General features: G+C 34.1%; 1 protein-coding gene across 2 annotated transcripts in view; it reads right to left on the reverse strand.

The window, feature by feature from the left end:
• Nucleotides 1-3,708: 3,708 nt before the first annotated feature.
• Rpp14a (Ribonuclease P/MRP subunit p14 a) overlaps nt 3,709-15,087 on the reverse strand; it is a 68,837-nt gene continuing 57,458 nt past the window's right edge. For both annotated transcript variants that reach the window (XM_090371692.1, XM_090371693.1), the window contains exons 4-5: nt 8,651-8,729; nt 3,709-3,885 (exon numbers count right to left, since the gene is read on the reverse strand). In XM_090371692.1, coding sequence (XP_090227818.1) covers nt 3,844-3,885; nt 8,651-8,729 — 121 coding nt within the window. In that variant the 3' untranslated portion in view covers nt 3,709-3,843. The remainder of the gene's footprint in view (nt 3,886-8,650; nt 8,730-15,087) is intronic.

Consider the following 15,087-nt stretch of genomic DNA (forward strand, 5'->3'; position numbering starts at 1 on the left):
CTTGGAACCGTCAAGAGCAACTACTGAAGTAACATAGTCAAGATATCACCAAGAGATCAAAACTGATGGAATCCATATTTGTCTATCATTGATTGGATGGAAGGTTAAGATAATTTAGGAGTTAGCAGTTAATGGATTTCTCCATTTACTTTAGAAAGAGTAGAGATGAGTATGATAAGATAAATGGATGGGAGGGATTTGTCACCCTTTTCAGGAACTGGCTGAATCTTAGAAATTTCTAAATAGAGGGGAAAATGCCAGTGAAATAAAGTGTAAAACGGTGACATAGAAGAGGAGTAAGCTGAAGAGCACAGATTTTGAGAAAAAGTTGAAGTATCATGAGGACCTAGTGCTTTCTTCGCATCAAGTTGTTCAAAATTCTTCTGACATTCTTTAACGAAGACCAGAGGAGCCATTGAATGGAGTGTAACGGGTGGTTTACCAAAATTGTTAATATAAGTTAGAAGAAAAGTAGGATACTAGTAAATTGGCTTTATCTTTACTTAAGGTGGCAACAGAACCATAAGGTTTTAACAGAGGTGGGAATATAGATGGGCAAAAGTTGTGACCAGTGGCTTTGGCAAGAGACCAGAATGCTAGACTACCTTTCGGACAAGAAGTAAGTTTTCTACCTATACAATATCTAGTAGTTTGGATTGATTTTAATTAATGCTTTACAAATGTTGTGAGCTTGGTATAGACAGAAAATGAACATGGAGATTTGGATGCAAGTGAATCGATGTGCAACATTTTCTTGAACACCTTAGCACATTTATTGGAAGATAAAGGACAACATTTTAAAGTGGAATGTGCAATGAAGAATTTCGTTCCTACAAAAATAATTTCACTGACTCAATTTGAGCAAACATTGATACCAGATTTAAAACAGTAATCCAAGGGGAAAAAAAAGAATAGAAATCTTGCAGATCATTCCATTTTACATTCTTGTAATGGTAAATAACATGAAACAGAATGGCCACGAGAAAGGCTTCTCGTGGAGAAGAGATCATCACTAAACTGTGATTTGAGGTGCCTGGAGGATCACCCTTCTCAACCATATACTTGGAAGGATTGTTTGTGAGAAAAAGATTGAAGTGTTGGCTGTGTGGTTAGGAGTGTCTGATAGTTTAGTAGGTAAATGAACAATTTCTGTGAGGTCATTAACAATTGCAAGTGTCTCACCATTCTGCCCAGCTGGAGTTGTGAATGTTAAAATCACCAATGAAAATTCACTGTTATGAGCAGCAGCTGAATCAACCAATTGGGATTCTGTCAGAAATAGTAAATGGACATAACTGAGAACACATTTGTGAAATGAAGTATTTAGGATGATTACATCTTTTTGCAGATATGTTACAGTTAAAGTAATGTCCAGAGGTGGCTCCAATGGTTTCCTGAAGGTGATTTTGACATCAAGAATGCGAAGACCGATGTCTGCCCTAAACAGTGAAAATGAAGAATCATTGACTAGCTCATTCAAAATGACAGGTTCCAAAACCACCAAACAAGTGATGGATGCTGCGAACATGTCAAAGGGAAGTGTTTTGATCATCATTAATAGACTGGGATACAGAAAAATCTGTTCTCAGTGAGTGCCTAAGCTGCTCACACAAGAGAGAGATGATGGTTGTGAGGAAAGAGATTTCTGAAGACTTTTGGTGCTGGTGGTCCTGAGTGCTTTAAAGGGGTTGTTACATGTGACGAAACATTACTCTTCCATTATGACCCACAAACCAAATGGGCACGCCAACAATCACCTGTAAATAAAAAGTCAAAATGGCATAATTTTTATGGATTCCTTGGAAAGTGGAACAACTATCAACAAAGAAAGACAGCTTATCCCCAGAAAAGCTTAATCAAGCTCTGGAAAACCATAACACATGAACTGAATCGGCAGGACATCAGTTTAATCAGGGTAACACACAGTACAGATGCCACTGTCAAAGATCACCCACCTGGAGTATGCCTCACCTACCCTATAGTCCTGATTTCACCCCATCAATTTTTTGGTAGATTACACTTTGCCTGCATGGTAAGGTGTTTGAGAGTGATGTGGAACTCATATTTGACATTAAACATTGGTGTAGACATCAGCTTCCTAATTTTTTAATAAAGTGCACTCTTTGTCTGAAAAGAACACTGGAGAAAATGCAGCAAGTGTGGTAGTCCTTACAGTGAGTGATATTTTCACAAAGTTTATGTAAAGATTTGTATTTTTATGTATGTGAAGTATGGTTACAATATCTCAGATAATAGAGGTTCTGCAGCTTATAGTGCAGTACCTATTGACCCACCCTCGTAGTTTGACTATCCACAATGTATTCAGTAATAAAAAAAAAAAAAAGTGGTGAGTGGGATCTGTTGTATGAAGTAATTAATTTTTTGGATATGGCATATGCACAGTAAGAACATACCTAGCTCCTTGACATAATGTGGTCTCAACAATGTCCCCTGCATACACTTTACTTGGACTCCTTTCAGTTTCCATCTAGCAGAGTAGATGCAGTGAGATTATGCACTAGCTTACGAAGGTACCTCCCAGAGAGTTACCAATAGGTTCGGTCTGTTGGATTGTCTAGCAGCCAGCCTGTGAACACAGTTTTAGAACTCTGCACTCAAAATGTAAGGAAGATTGGATCTCACCAAGATGCCATTGCAACCTCAAGAAACATCAATTGTACTGCATGATAGAAGAAATGAGGTTGGCAGAGTTTTGCTCTGGAGAATAAACATTAGTTTCATCACTTTTAGCTTCTGATAAGCAAAGTGGTGGTATTGCATCAGTTGATGTGTCACCTAGTATTGTCTGGTGAGACAGAGGGGCAGTATTCTTCTGTGTGATGTGGATGTCACACCTTAGGGTCACCTCTAGTATACTAGGTGCAATATTTTGGAACCTTCACATGGGTTATATCCAATTTACTAACAGTCGCACCATCACGAACGTGCAAGCAGAGGATATCGTTGCTGCAGAATGACCGAACTTTGCCGAAATTATTGTCTGAATATCAGTTCTATCAGTGTTTTAGACTTGCAGGTAGCAAGCACTAGCTTGTCATACCTGAGAGAATGTCTGTGACAAGCCTCGCAGGTATGACTTGATCCATCTACACAGTTTAGACATTCTTTGTGAATACTGAAACTGTGTGGGTAGAAGAAAGTTACAAGAAGTTTTTGTAACCTTTGTGATGGTACTGCAAAGACGGCTATTACTAGAGGAGTGGTAAGAAAACACCACCTTTTGACTCCATATGTATATATTTCCAATTTAGAAATAAGCACAATTATAGCACTGTAGGTTTGAGTGTTTTATTTATTATCTTTGGATAAACACGGCAAGTTTAATTATTCATATTATAATAAATTGGCAAAGACAAGCAACAACAAAAGTCTAATTCTGATGTGAGGATACTGGTTACTATCAATGGCATAAATATTCTAAAACTTATTAATAAATCCAAGTCGTGATAGTATCTATACTTGTCCTTAAAAATGAACTCTTATGTTTGACTCTCCTTTTTTTGGAAATTTATTTATATCCAGCCAATTCCTAAAGAAGAATGACAAAATATGTTTGAGTGTGTTATTATTTTTGAACGAATGACAGCTTACTATGCATCACACTGCTCAAGGGATACCATGGATCTCCTTTTTAGCTTTAAACTGATACAAAACATGTCTTATAATAAGGAACATACACTTATTCAATGTCTTGTGAAACTAAAAATCTTTTATTTCTGCTATTAACACTTTCCAATTTGAACCCAATCAATTAACATGAAAGTAATGGTGATTAAGAAATTTTATGGTATTTACAAACTTTCATGTGGTATGGCTGAAATTCTAGATGTCCTGTGATGCAAGAGTAATAAGAAAAGGAGAGACCTAGGGAGGAAAAAAAAGTTAGCGTAACTCTTCCAACATTTTAAATCATTTCCATGATAAAGAGTAAAGATATAAAATTGTACGTTCTATGATTAATATTTGTAAAATAGTAAGACTTATTATTTTACAAATATTGATATCAACATTGAGCATTACAGCTCTGGTTCATACTATCTAGTTCTATGATTAAATAAATAATGAATACATAATTATCCCTGAAGGAGATCCATCTATTGTGATTTTAGATCCATTATCACCTTGCAAGGTTGGTAATGGCAAAAGAGAAAATTCTGATGCTAAAATTGTTGTATACCTTTATTATACTGTGCTTCTACCACCAACTAACCTGTTGGTATGCAATAAATGTAAATGGTGTGTGTGGGAGAGGGAAAAACCTTTTTCATTAATGAAAAGTCTGTGTATCTCTCTCTCTCTCTTAAATAAGATGTTACAGTCTGATTAAGAAATTTCTGTGATCTTAGATAATAAGAACTTATATGGGAAACTTTTGTAGCTCTATATTTTACAGCAATTATTATTGCAGAAATAATGCTCCCAGCCTTTGGAGGTCTCGAATATCTTCAATTAATCTATTACACCTTGATTTTGATGAAAACACATGTTTTTTACCAACTTATTTAAACGTAGTCTACATCATCCCCATTCATATATGTATCAATTTGAACTCATCACCAATTTGGTTATCTTTCTCTGAAATCCCTCTTGGTGTTGTTGTTGGTTGTATTTTTTTTTTTTTTTTTTTTTTTAGGTGTGGCCATATATCAAGCCATATATTGTATTAGACCTAAATACAAGTGTGGTCTAAGCAATGTCTTGTATAGATAGATAACGACATTCTTTTTGTACTAGCAAAGGCCCTGTAAATTATTTGCAAAAAGGATGTCATGTGTCTTCTTAGCCACCATAATATTTACACTATAAGGAAAATTTCACTTCTGATTGAAAAGAGATTTGGGCACCTCCTTGCCAGCTCTTTCTTCCTGAACCACTTTAGCCTCCCCTAGCTTATACATGACTTGAAGTTTAACTCATTTAGCCATGTTAAACTTTATTTGCTATTTCCGACAAAAGCTAGAAAATCCAAGGATTTTTGATTTGAATTGTTAATGACACTTCATATCTGTAGCCCTGAGGGGTGCCACTTGTTACATTAATCTATCCTGAAAATTGACCATTTGATACCCCTTTGTCTCCTATCTTTTAGCCAGCCCACAATCCTCATTTGATTACTCAAGTGAAACTAATCTTTCTAAGGAGTTAGCTGAACAGATTACAAGGATGGAACTTGCTTGCATAACAACATCTGGATATTGCAACTACCAAAACAATTTAAGTTTCCTCTGTGACAGGGGATCTCACTTCCTGCAGTGATAATGATGCCTTAATGGATACTCTAGGTCAAAAGCATAACCCTGATGACTGGAGGCTTTTATAGACTTGTCAAAATGTAGTTTAAAAGCACAATGGAAATACCTATCCATTCGTGCCAACTGTACATGCTCTACTTTTGAAGGAGACCTATGAAAATATGGAATACCTACTTAATTACATAAGATATAACTTGAAAACATGTTATCTGAAAGTGGTTGCATTTTTAGTGGGTTTGCAACTTGGTTTAAAATATCCTGTGTGAATGGGACACCAGAAGCAAAAGATTCCCATTATACAATCAAGAATTGGTCATCACAAACAGCATGTATCTGGATATCAAATTAGGCTTAATGAAATGAAAAAATTTCATGGAATTAGAAATGCAAAGATAAAAGGGGAACATTTATTAGTCCACAAATCAAAATGGTAATGAAAGAAAGTTATTTTGAAGGCATTTCACAATATCATCACAATATATATATATATATTGAAGATGTATTAAGATATATTAAATCAAAAAAATTAAGCTTGTAAAAATTCAAGTTTTGTTAAAAATTTGCAATTTTTAAAAAATAAACTAGTAAAACTATACAAAATAGCAAAATTTGAAGGCCATATTTGTGTGCACCACATGGATAACATTTAGTTATGTGAACAAAGTCTAAATTGGTTGGTCAGTGTTTGTTAACTTCATTATAAGCAACGAAAGCAGAAATATTTAAAGTATTTACACACACATCCACATTGAAAATGAATCGAAGAGAAGAATAAAGCAAAAAAATATGAAAGGATAATAAGACAAAACATTGGTGGTTGCAAAGTATATCAAACTGCACATCACCAGAATATTAAATAAAATGAAATATGTAAATTAAAAATAAATTAGTCAAATGCAAGCCAGGTAAGAAGTGAATATAAATAAAACCAGTACCAAAGCTATAGCAACAAGGGAGGGGAACTAAATTGAGGACAGAGATATTGTAGAAAGAATACATTCCTGAAGAGTTCACAAGACAAGCTACTAACATAAATTTTAACAGTGCTTTATAAGTAGTGCTCTTACATGCTATATTTTAATTTCTCACTGCATAAGGGCAATTGTTACTCAGATCTGTTGCTGTTTGTTTGTTATTTGGTTTTTAGGAGCATTAGCAACTAAGGCCATATTGCTCCGGGGATATGCAGTGGTCATTCCCAGACCTTTCCGCATCCTCTGTATTTGGTGGTCACGGGCTCGAACCCCGGTCTAATCAAGAAGTGTGTGCTACGCACTGCCACACCTGGCTACGGAGGCACCCAGATCTGTTGCATCAATATACTGATTTGTTTGAGCTAGTCTGCTGATGCACTGGATTTGTTTAATGTTTAAAATGCAGCAATTCCATGGCTAGTGTTCCTTAAGGCTTTCTGATGGGGCTCAACGGTCCCAGTACAGTCCATTTGCGAATGAAATATCTAATAACTGAATTAGCTGCAATAATTTTTCCAGTAATTTTTTCACGTGAAGTATATAATGAAAGTAAATGACTTTGATTACTTTTATTACAGAAAATGTCACCATTGCAAGATAATTCAGTGTTATAATCACCTATCAGTGTGAAGACCCTAGCTTTACGGCTGAGTATAACATGTGCTGAAAGTCACAATGACTCAAATTTGTAAAATATTTTTCTCTTCCTAATGTACAGTATTTTTATTTAATCCTTCAGTAATGAAAGATTAAATATAAACTATGGTAGACTTTGTTTTGTTTTTTTTTTAAATTATAAAATGCAACCTTTATATGCACTTAGGACTATTTTTTTTGTTTTTGCAACCAGAAGAATGAAAATTGCCTAATTAATGCAGTGGTCTTTATGGCTCACAAAAATAAATAAATAAAATAATTTACCAAAAGGTTTATTATTGTCATTTATTTAAAAGATGGCAGACTGCTATGATAGCCTGTTTTGGGACTTACAGGTCTCTAATGAGATACCCAGACAAAATAACTGTCAAGTAGTAGTTTTATATTTGTTGCTACATGGTATGTGAAGTTACAGCTTCAAAATTATAAAACATTTCATGCTATTTGTCCTTAACAAAATTATATCAACTTGAAAGTAAGCAAGACTAACTCTCATTAACTGTTTTATAATTTTAAGCTATAATTTTCACTATGAGTATTCATCTTTTTTTAATATACCCGGAAGAGTCAAGGTCAGAACCTCTTCACTCATGCACAGTGACAAAAGCCTTTAGTGGGGTTTTCCTGTGTAGGCTATATTGCACTCATCTGAATTTTCTGTGATAATGGTGAATATTTAAAAATGCCTCTGTTAAAAAAAAAAAAAAAAAAGTTACAGTTAGCATATACAGCAGACTCTCGGTTTAACTGGGACACTTCAAGACTCCAAATAAAAATAAAAAAAATCAACCAGAAATCATAAAACTCGATAACTAGAATAGGTATAAACAGATGTTTTGCAAGTCGTAAATAAGTGACAAGCAGGGCGTTATAAAGTCGTCACTGGGAGATTATCTTGCAACCCTTCAATAAAGATGATCACGGCATGCACAAATTGCACAAGCAAGATATGGAGTCACAAGCTAAAAAATAGGAATGAAGAAAAGATTTTTAAAATTTAAGGTGGTTTTTTTTTTTTTTTTTTTTTTTTTTTTTTTTTATATAATTAAAATAAGGATGTTTGAAAATGGTCAAACATGAACAAGTATCACATGGAATTTAAATTTGTCAGTGTCAACAGTGAACACAATAATAATAACCAAGGCTACAAAATAAATATCAGTTTTTACTATACAATTTCTTCCTTTAATGTTTTCTTTTCATATGTGCCACTCCAACAACTCACTGCTGTCCCCAGATAGTTAATTGAACTAATTAAAAAATATATAACTATTTTTCTTCATTCTTCTGAGGATAGTGTAGTTTTGGCATATCACGGATATAGGAGCAATATTTTATTAGTCATTCCGTTGTTACGTAAAACGCAAGGGACTTACTGTATTTTTGGATTAACCGGGAAATTTATTTTGCCATTATCCCGGAAAATCGAGAGCCTACTGTATACCCCTGGATGTCATTCTGAATCCCCCCAAGTTGTGTGTGTTTTTCCTTTTTTTAATTTAATTTACTGTAAAACTATTATCCTCATCTACCAGCAATGTGCACTAGCTTTCAAATGTAATTTTCCCCTCTTAGTTTCTCTACTAGAAATTAAATAATTACTCCTAACCAGGGTCAAAATTAGCTTGGTTTTGCATACCTGGTGGTAGACAAGGAAGTACTGAACAACTTTTCATGCCTGAAATTATGAAAAGAGTCACTAAAAATTTTTCAACTATTAAAAAGCAGGATCAAAATTTAACTCACCTTGTGCACTCTAAAAGCACATTCTTGCTCACTATACTTTGAATATAGGGTAAGAGAACTCCATACCTTTACTAAATCGCTTTAAAAAAAATAAAAGAAAAAACTTTAGCACAATGCTTTAGATATATTATAGTAATAATTAATCCACCCATTCAAACTACAAACAAAGAGTAATAGTAGAAAAGAGGTACCCATCTAAAGGGTGTTCCATGATACAACTGTATTATACAGGTTAATTTTACACATTCTCTCTCTCACCAGGAAAAGTACGAAAGGGGAGGGTACCAATTCTTTTTTAAATAATATTAGAATGTAATAAAGGTTTCAAAATCTGATTCTGAAAAATTTGAAGCTATTATAACAATGTAAATTTGGGATCTATTATGTTATATTATTCATGTATATGAATAATATAACATAATAGAGGGTCTGCCAATGCAAATTTCAAGATATTCAGTTGTAATATACGGGGCTTTAATCTTCCCTTGCCCTGTTCTGAAACTATAAAAAATGTTGATGAGATGTGTGAAACGATTGGTCTAATGCAAATAGTTAAAACTTGTACTAGGGCACCTCAGATTCTCGATCTTGTATATACTAATGTTTATATATATATATAAATGGTTTCCCATTTTTAAAATTCAGACCAAGTGTGAACTGGGTTATACTGAATGAAAGGAAAATATTCTCTCCAAAAGTACTCAAATGTAAAGCTGCATTTGAACTACTTGGTATTTTCTGATGATTTTTGTTAGAAGCATCCTATGGACCTGGTAGTTCAGCTTCTCTTGGCTTTTCTACATTGCTACTAATTTTCTGCTTCCAGGATGTTTGAATTATGGTAGGATAACAAATTAACCCTTGTCTTTAAAAATAAACAAATGTTAAGAACAAATAAAATTAAATTTCATTGTTCATGCTTATTTCCCCAAATAACATGCTTGCATGCAACTCTGTAAGAGCTTATTTAGTATTACACTTAATGTGCAAAGAAGGCATAGGCTTTTGCTGTGATGGCCAATAATAATAAATAATTAAAAAAAGTATATAATAAAATAAACTGTCTGACTTCCTCCTCATATAGGTGTCTATCCAGCTGACCTTTGAATTTCCCTAAGCTGTTAACCTTAACCACCCGGGGAGGCAACTTATTCCAGTAATTAACAACACACTGGCTAAAAGAGAACTACCTGAAATCCAGTCTGAACCTCTTAAATTTGAATTTATGGCTCTTGGTTCTGGAATGCAAACTAGTCTGTAATCAACTCAAAAAGGAGAGTAGGCAAGCCAAGACAGATTATGAGAAATCCTTGGCAAATGAAAAGAAAAATAGCAAAGGCTTCTTTTTTTATGTAGACACAAGATGGAAAGGGATGAATCAAATAGGTCCACTTGATATCGATGGTTCAACTGTTCATAATCCTGCTCAGGATTATGAGCTGACAAACTGAACAAGTATTTTGAATCTACATTCACATGGTCTTTAGGGAGGTGGATGCCAGAAGTTTATCAAAATTAACAGGGTGCTATTTGTAATACTCGAGAGGAAACTGTTGAAGTTAAACATAAAAAAGGCACATGAGGTGGATGGGATCTATCCAGTTATAAAAGAGGTAAGAAAAATGTTAGCCATAATTATGAGAGCATCTTTGGATTCAGGGAAGTTTTCATGGACTGAAAATGTGCAAATATATCACCAATTCACAAAGGGTTACACAACCTGTTAGCTTAACTTCTGTACCAAAGAAAATAATGGAGCCACTGGTTAATGCAGGTCCATTGAGACAGGAGTGCAGTTATACTTCAGACATAGCATGGGTTTGTTAAAGGGAAATCTTGTCTGACTAATTTAATTGGATACTACGATGTAGTCACAAAGAAAGTGGATGCAAAAAATAATATATTTTCATATACTTGGATTTTGGAAAAAGCCTTTGATACTGTTGCACATAAAAGACTGCTAAACAAATTGGTGCAGTGTGGCATCAAAGGCAAGTTACTGCTATGGATAAAGGGATGGTTGAGTGGTAGAAGACAGTGGTTATCAATGGACACTGTTCTTCATGAAGGCATATATCAGGCTTAATATCCAAGTTTGCAGATGATATAAAGGTTGGCAGAGTGGTTAATGACAAGAATAATGGTATGATGCTGCAACAAGATTGGGAAAAATTAGGCAGATTGGCTGAGAAATGGCAATTCAAGTTTAACACTGGAAAATGTAAAGTACTGCATACAGACAGCAGTAACCCCTGAGTAACATACCGTGTGGTATTATACTCAGGAGTAGTGGAAAATAAAAATAAAAAAAGCCGAAAGGTAATTGTTGTCAGTTATGAAGTTCTCTGAGTGGCGCAAACAGGCTTCGAGGGCATCTTTTGTTAATGATATACAAGAATTTTGCTGGTAGGGATAAGAGGTGATTCATTTCATTGCAGAAGGCAATGGTCATGTCACATTGTGAGTACTGCATGCAGGTCCTATGGCCTAATCTTAGGAAGGATGTAGAACTGCTGGAATGGGTACAGAGAAAGGAAACAAGACTGGTGAGGGAAACAAAAGAAACACTTACCAAGAAAGGTCCCAAGTTCTGCAAATTGCAGTATCTGGAACAGTGTTTCTCAACCTTTTCATTCATTGTTGCGGCACACTACAATCACTATTATACGTGTGTGTGTGTGTAATTATATACATATATTATATATATATAAATAATTTATATTATACTATTTATAATATATATATATATATATATATTCACAAACCAGAAGTTGTTTTTGTTGGGTATACAGGCATACTTCGAATAACAAATAGGATGCGTTCCACGAAATTACTTCGTTAAGCGAAACTTCTTTTTCAGAGGTAAAAATACTATGGCCAGAATAGGGATACGTTCCTACGTAAAGAAAATGAAAAGCTTTTTTTTTTCGGACAAAGAAAAGTTTTATTAAATAAACAGTCAACTTACAAACAAAGTGAAATCACATTTTAAAATACGAGTCTAAAGTTGATTGTTTATGCTCTTTTTCTCTTTCATTTAACAATTGCCTATACGGAGTTATTGCATTTAACACTGATCGCTTAACAATAATACTTCTTCCTAAATCAGGATCATTTTCACTAAAAAAATTTAAAACGTTTTCAATGTCATTTAAGCACCTTTTTTAAATCTTTGGTTGTTAACACTTTTTTTGGCAGGAACTTCTTTAACTTCGTCTTCATTGCTAACAAGGTTTTCTAAATCTTCCACTGAAAAACCATCATCTTCTGCATTCAATAAATTTCTAACATCCTCTTCATCGACATTTTCGAAACCTATTGATTGAGCCATCTGGATAACTTCATTTCTAATTTCTTGGATGTTATTTTCTTCTTCTAGTACAACTTCTGGCCATATTTTGCGCCAAACTCCATTTAAGCATTTCTTAGTGACTTCTTTCCAAGAACTATCAATGTTTTCAATTGCGTTTTTAATGGTGTAGTTTTTCCAAAAAGTTTTAACTGTCATTTCCTCTTTATCCTCTAGTTCAGTTAAACTGCTTAATGTTCGATGCAGATAATAAGCTTTAAATGATGCTATTACTCCCTGATCCAATGGTTGAATCAGGGAAGTTGTGTTTGCTGGAAGAAACAACTTTGACAGGAATGCATGTGTCCAACGTGTTAAGATCAGTAGGATGTCCCGGAGCATTGTCTAACAACAAAAGTGCTTTTTCTTCAAAGTTGTTTTTTTTGACAATACCGTTTTACTTCAGGACAAAAGTGGTTAACAAACCAATCAGTAAATAACTCCTTGGTAACCCACGCTTTTCTATTTGCTTTCCATATTACAGGTAAATTCATTTTTATGTTACCTTTTAACGCCCTCAGATTTTCTGAATGGTAAACTAATAAAATTTTAATTTATAATCGCCAGAGGCATTAGATCCAAAGAGTAACGTTAAACGGTCTTTGGCTGCTTTGAACCCAGCAGCTGATTTTTCTTCAATAGAAATGAAGCTTTTTGTTGGTAGCCGTTTCCAGAACAAACCGCTTTCGTCAACATTGAACACCAAATTTGGAAAATTTTCACGTTCAATCATTTCCTTTAGTTTTTCTGGAAACTTATTTGCAGCTTCTCCTGTTAATTTTACACTATGAATCCTGGCCCATTTTTTAAATTTCTCGAACCAACCACGAGAAGCCCCAAAGGTTTCCGTAATTTCTTCAGTTTGTTTAGATTTCAGGTGATTAAACTGGAATATTTTTTTTTAATGTTAAATGGGGCTTGAAATTGCCGACTTCGTTATATCGAAGCTTCGTTATCAGAGGTAACGTTAACCGAGGTATGCCTGTACTTAATAATACATTTATTACTTGTTTTAAATGCTTTTAATATTCTTTTTTGAACATGTATTAATTGCAGGAAATTTAAAAACATGAAATTTAAAAGAAAATATGTAAAAAATTATATTTAAATATAAAAACAAACAAATATACAATTATAACATTTTAATCAGTGGGACCATTGGGTTTGATAGGAGGCAACAGTTTTTTAATATGAGCATTTATTGTGGGTAGGCTTACTCTCAGCTCCTCTTCTACCGACTTGTCTCTCTCTTTTTTATTTAATCTCGTTTAAAATCCTGTCTAGAGGTTTAAAACCTGAAGCCTGGCTAGAGGCTATAAGGTGGCAGTCCCACCACTAGACTTACCCCGCTAAAGACATTCTAAATACTCGAAATAAGCTCAAGGGAAAAAAACTGGACAGATCTCAAGGGTAACAACCTAGGCAATGGATATAGGACTATGATTAAGGAACTTAAAGTAGCAACTTGGAACGTTAGGGGAATAAATCACAAATTAGATGAATTGACCGTGGAAATAGAAATATTGACATAGCAGTCATTACCGAAACGAAAAAGAACAAAGCATCCAAAGAAATAGGTAACTTCATAATGATATACTCCGGCGTACCAAGTGAAAATGTGGGCATCATCGGGAGTTGCTGTTATAATAAAGAAAGAATGGGAAAACAAAATATTAGACTACTCTTGGATATCACCCAGAATATTGAAATTAAGACTAAAAATTGTATCTTATACAATAACAATCACTGGCATCCACGCACCAGTAGAAGGCAACATTGATGAAACCGCAGAATTTTATGACTAATTACAACAGATCATAGACCAAACTAACAAAAACGCGTATCTCATACTAGCAGGAGATTTTAATGCAAGGGTTGGTGCTCAATCAGTAGACAAATGTATAGGATCAGAAGGTGAACCTGGGGCCAACAATAATCGAAGATGCCTGATAGACTTCTGCATTTTTAATAAACTTAAAATTACAAATACTTTTTTCAGACACAAGAATATTCATAAATTACATAGGAAGCAAGAAACAAAGTCTATAATAGATTATATTATCATTAATGAAATTTTAAATGACAAAATTAGCGACACTAGAGTATTCAGAGGCAGTGAAATTGACAGTGATCACTACCTAGGAGAAAGCACTTTCAAAGTAAAAAGAAATTATCTTAATAAAAAGAAGAAAATACAGACAAAAACTACTAAGAAATTAAAAATACATTTGTTGGAAGATGAAAGCACTAAATTCCTGTATGAAAGTCGATTGAAAGATAAACTCAAATCAGATGAAAGTGATAATGTTGAGGAAATCTGGTCAAACATGAAAAAATGAATTCTGGGAGCTGCTGAAGAAAGTCTTGGATATAAACCTATAAAAAATAAAAACTGGCTAAGAACTTGGAATGAAGAATTTAAACAAACAATCAATGAGAAAAAAAAGACCTATAAAACTGTTCTTACAAACTAAAGACCTACATCTACACATAAAATATAAAAAGAGCAGAAGTCAGAAAACTATTTGTTTCATTATGTGTGAGACAATATGGAGAATACTATGCCTACAGAAAGGATAAACAGGATAGGAGGTGGGCTATGCTCTTAGTTAAGCATATTAAATGTAAGGGAGTGCACCCAGTCAAGATGGGTGGTCCATGCAATGTTGAGTCAGTTTGGTGTGATATAAGCAGTGGGAGCAGGAGCTTATTGTAGGCCTGATTGGGCCAATAAATCAAAATAAAAGATCTTACCTTTCCAGATATTGCCCGGAACTTGTGGATGGTCACTTCCACACTAGCAAATTTTTTTGCTTTCACTGGGTACTATTTTCTACAGAAGCACATCAGAGGCAACAACAGAAAGCAATACTTTTGATCTCATTATTAGTAGTAATTCTTCATACATTAAGAATCTGCTGATAAAAGACCCAACTAAGTGGCAGTGATCACAGTGTATTGAGGTATTTACTTTTTTTTTTTTTTTTTATGTGAACGCCAAACACGAGAGGTATTAGAACCTATAGTACTTAGTACTGTGCTTGGGTTGGAGGATGAGAAGACGAAAGAAGATATTTGTTGACATTGG

Source organism: Mastigoproctus giganteus, chromosome 4 (assembly GCF_048544385.1).
Source record: "Mastigoproctus giganteus isolate SK-2022 chromosome 4, ASM4854438v1, whole genome shotgun sequence".
In the NCBI taxonomy this organism is placed as follows: domain Eukaryota; kingdom Metazoa; phylum Arthropoda; class Arachnida; order Uropygi; family Thelyphonidae; genus Mastigoproctus; species Mastigoproctus giganteus.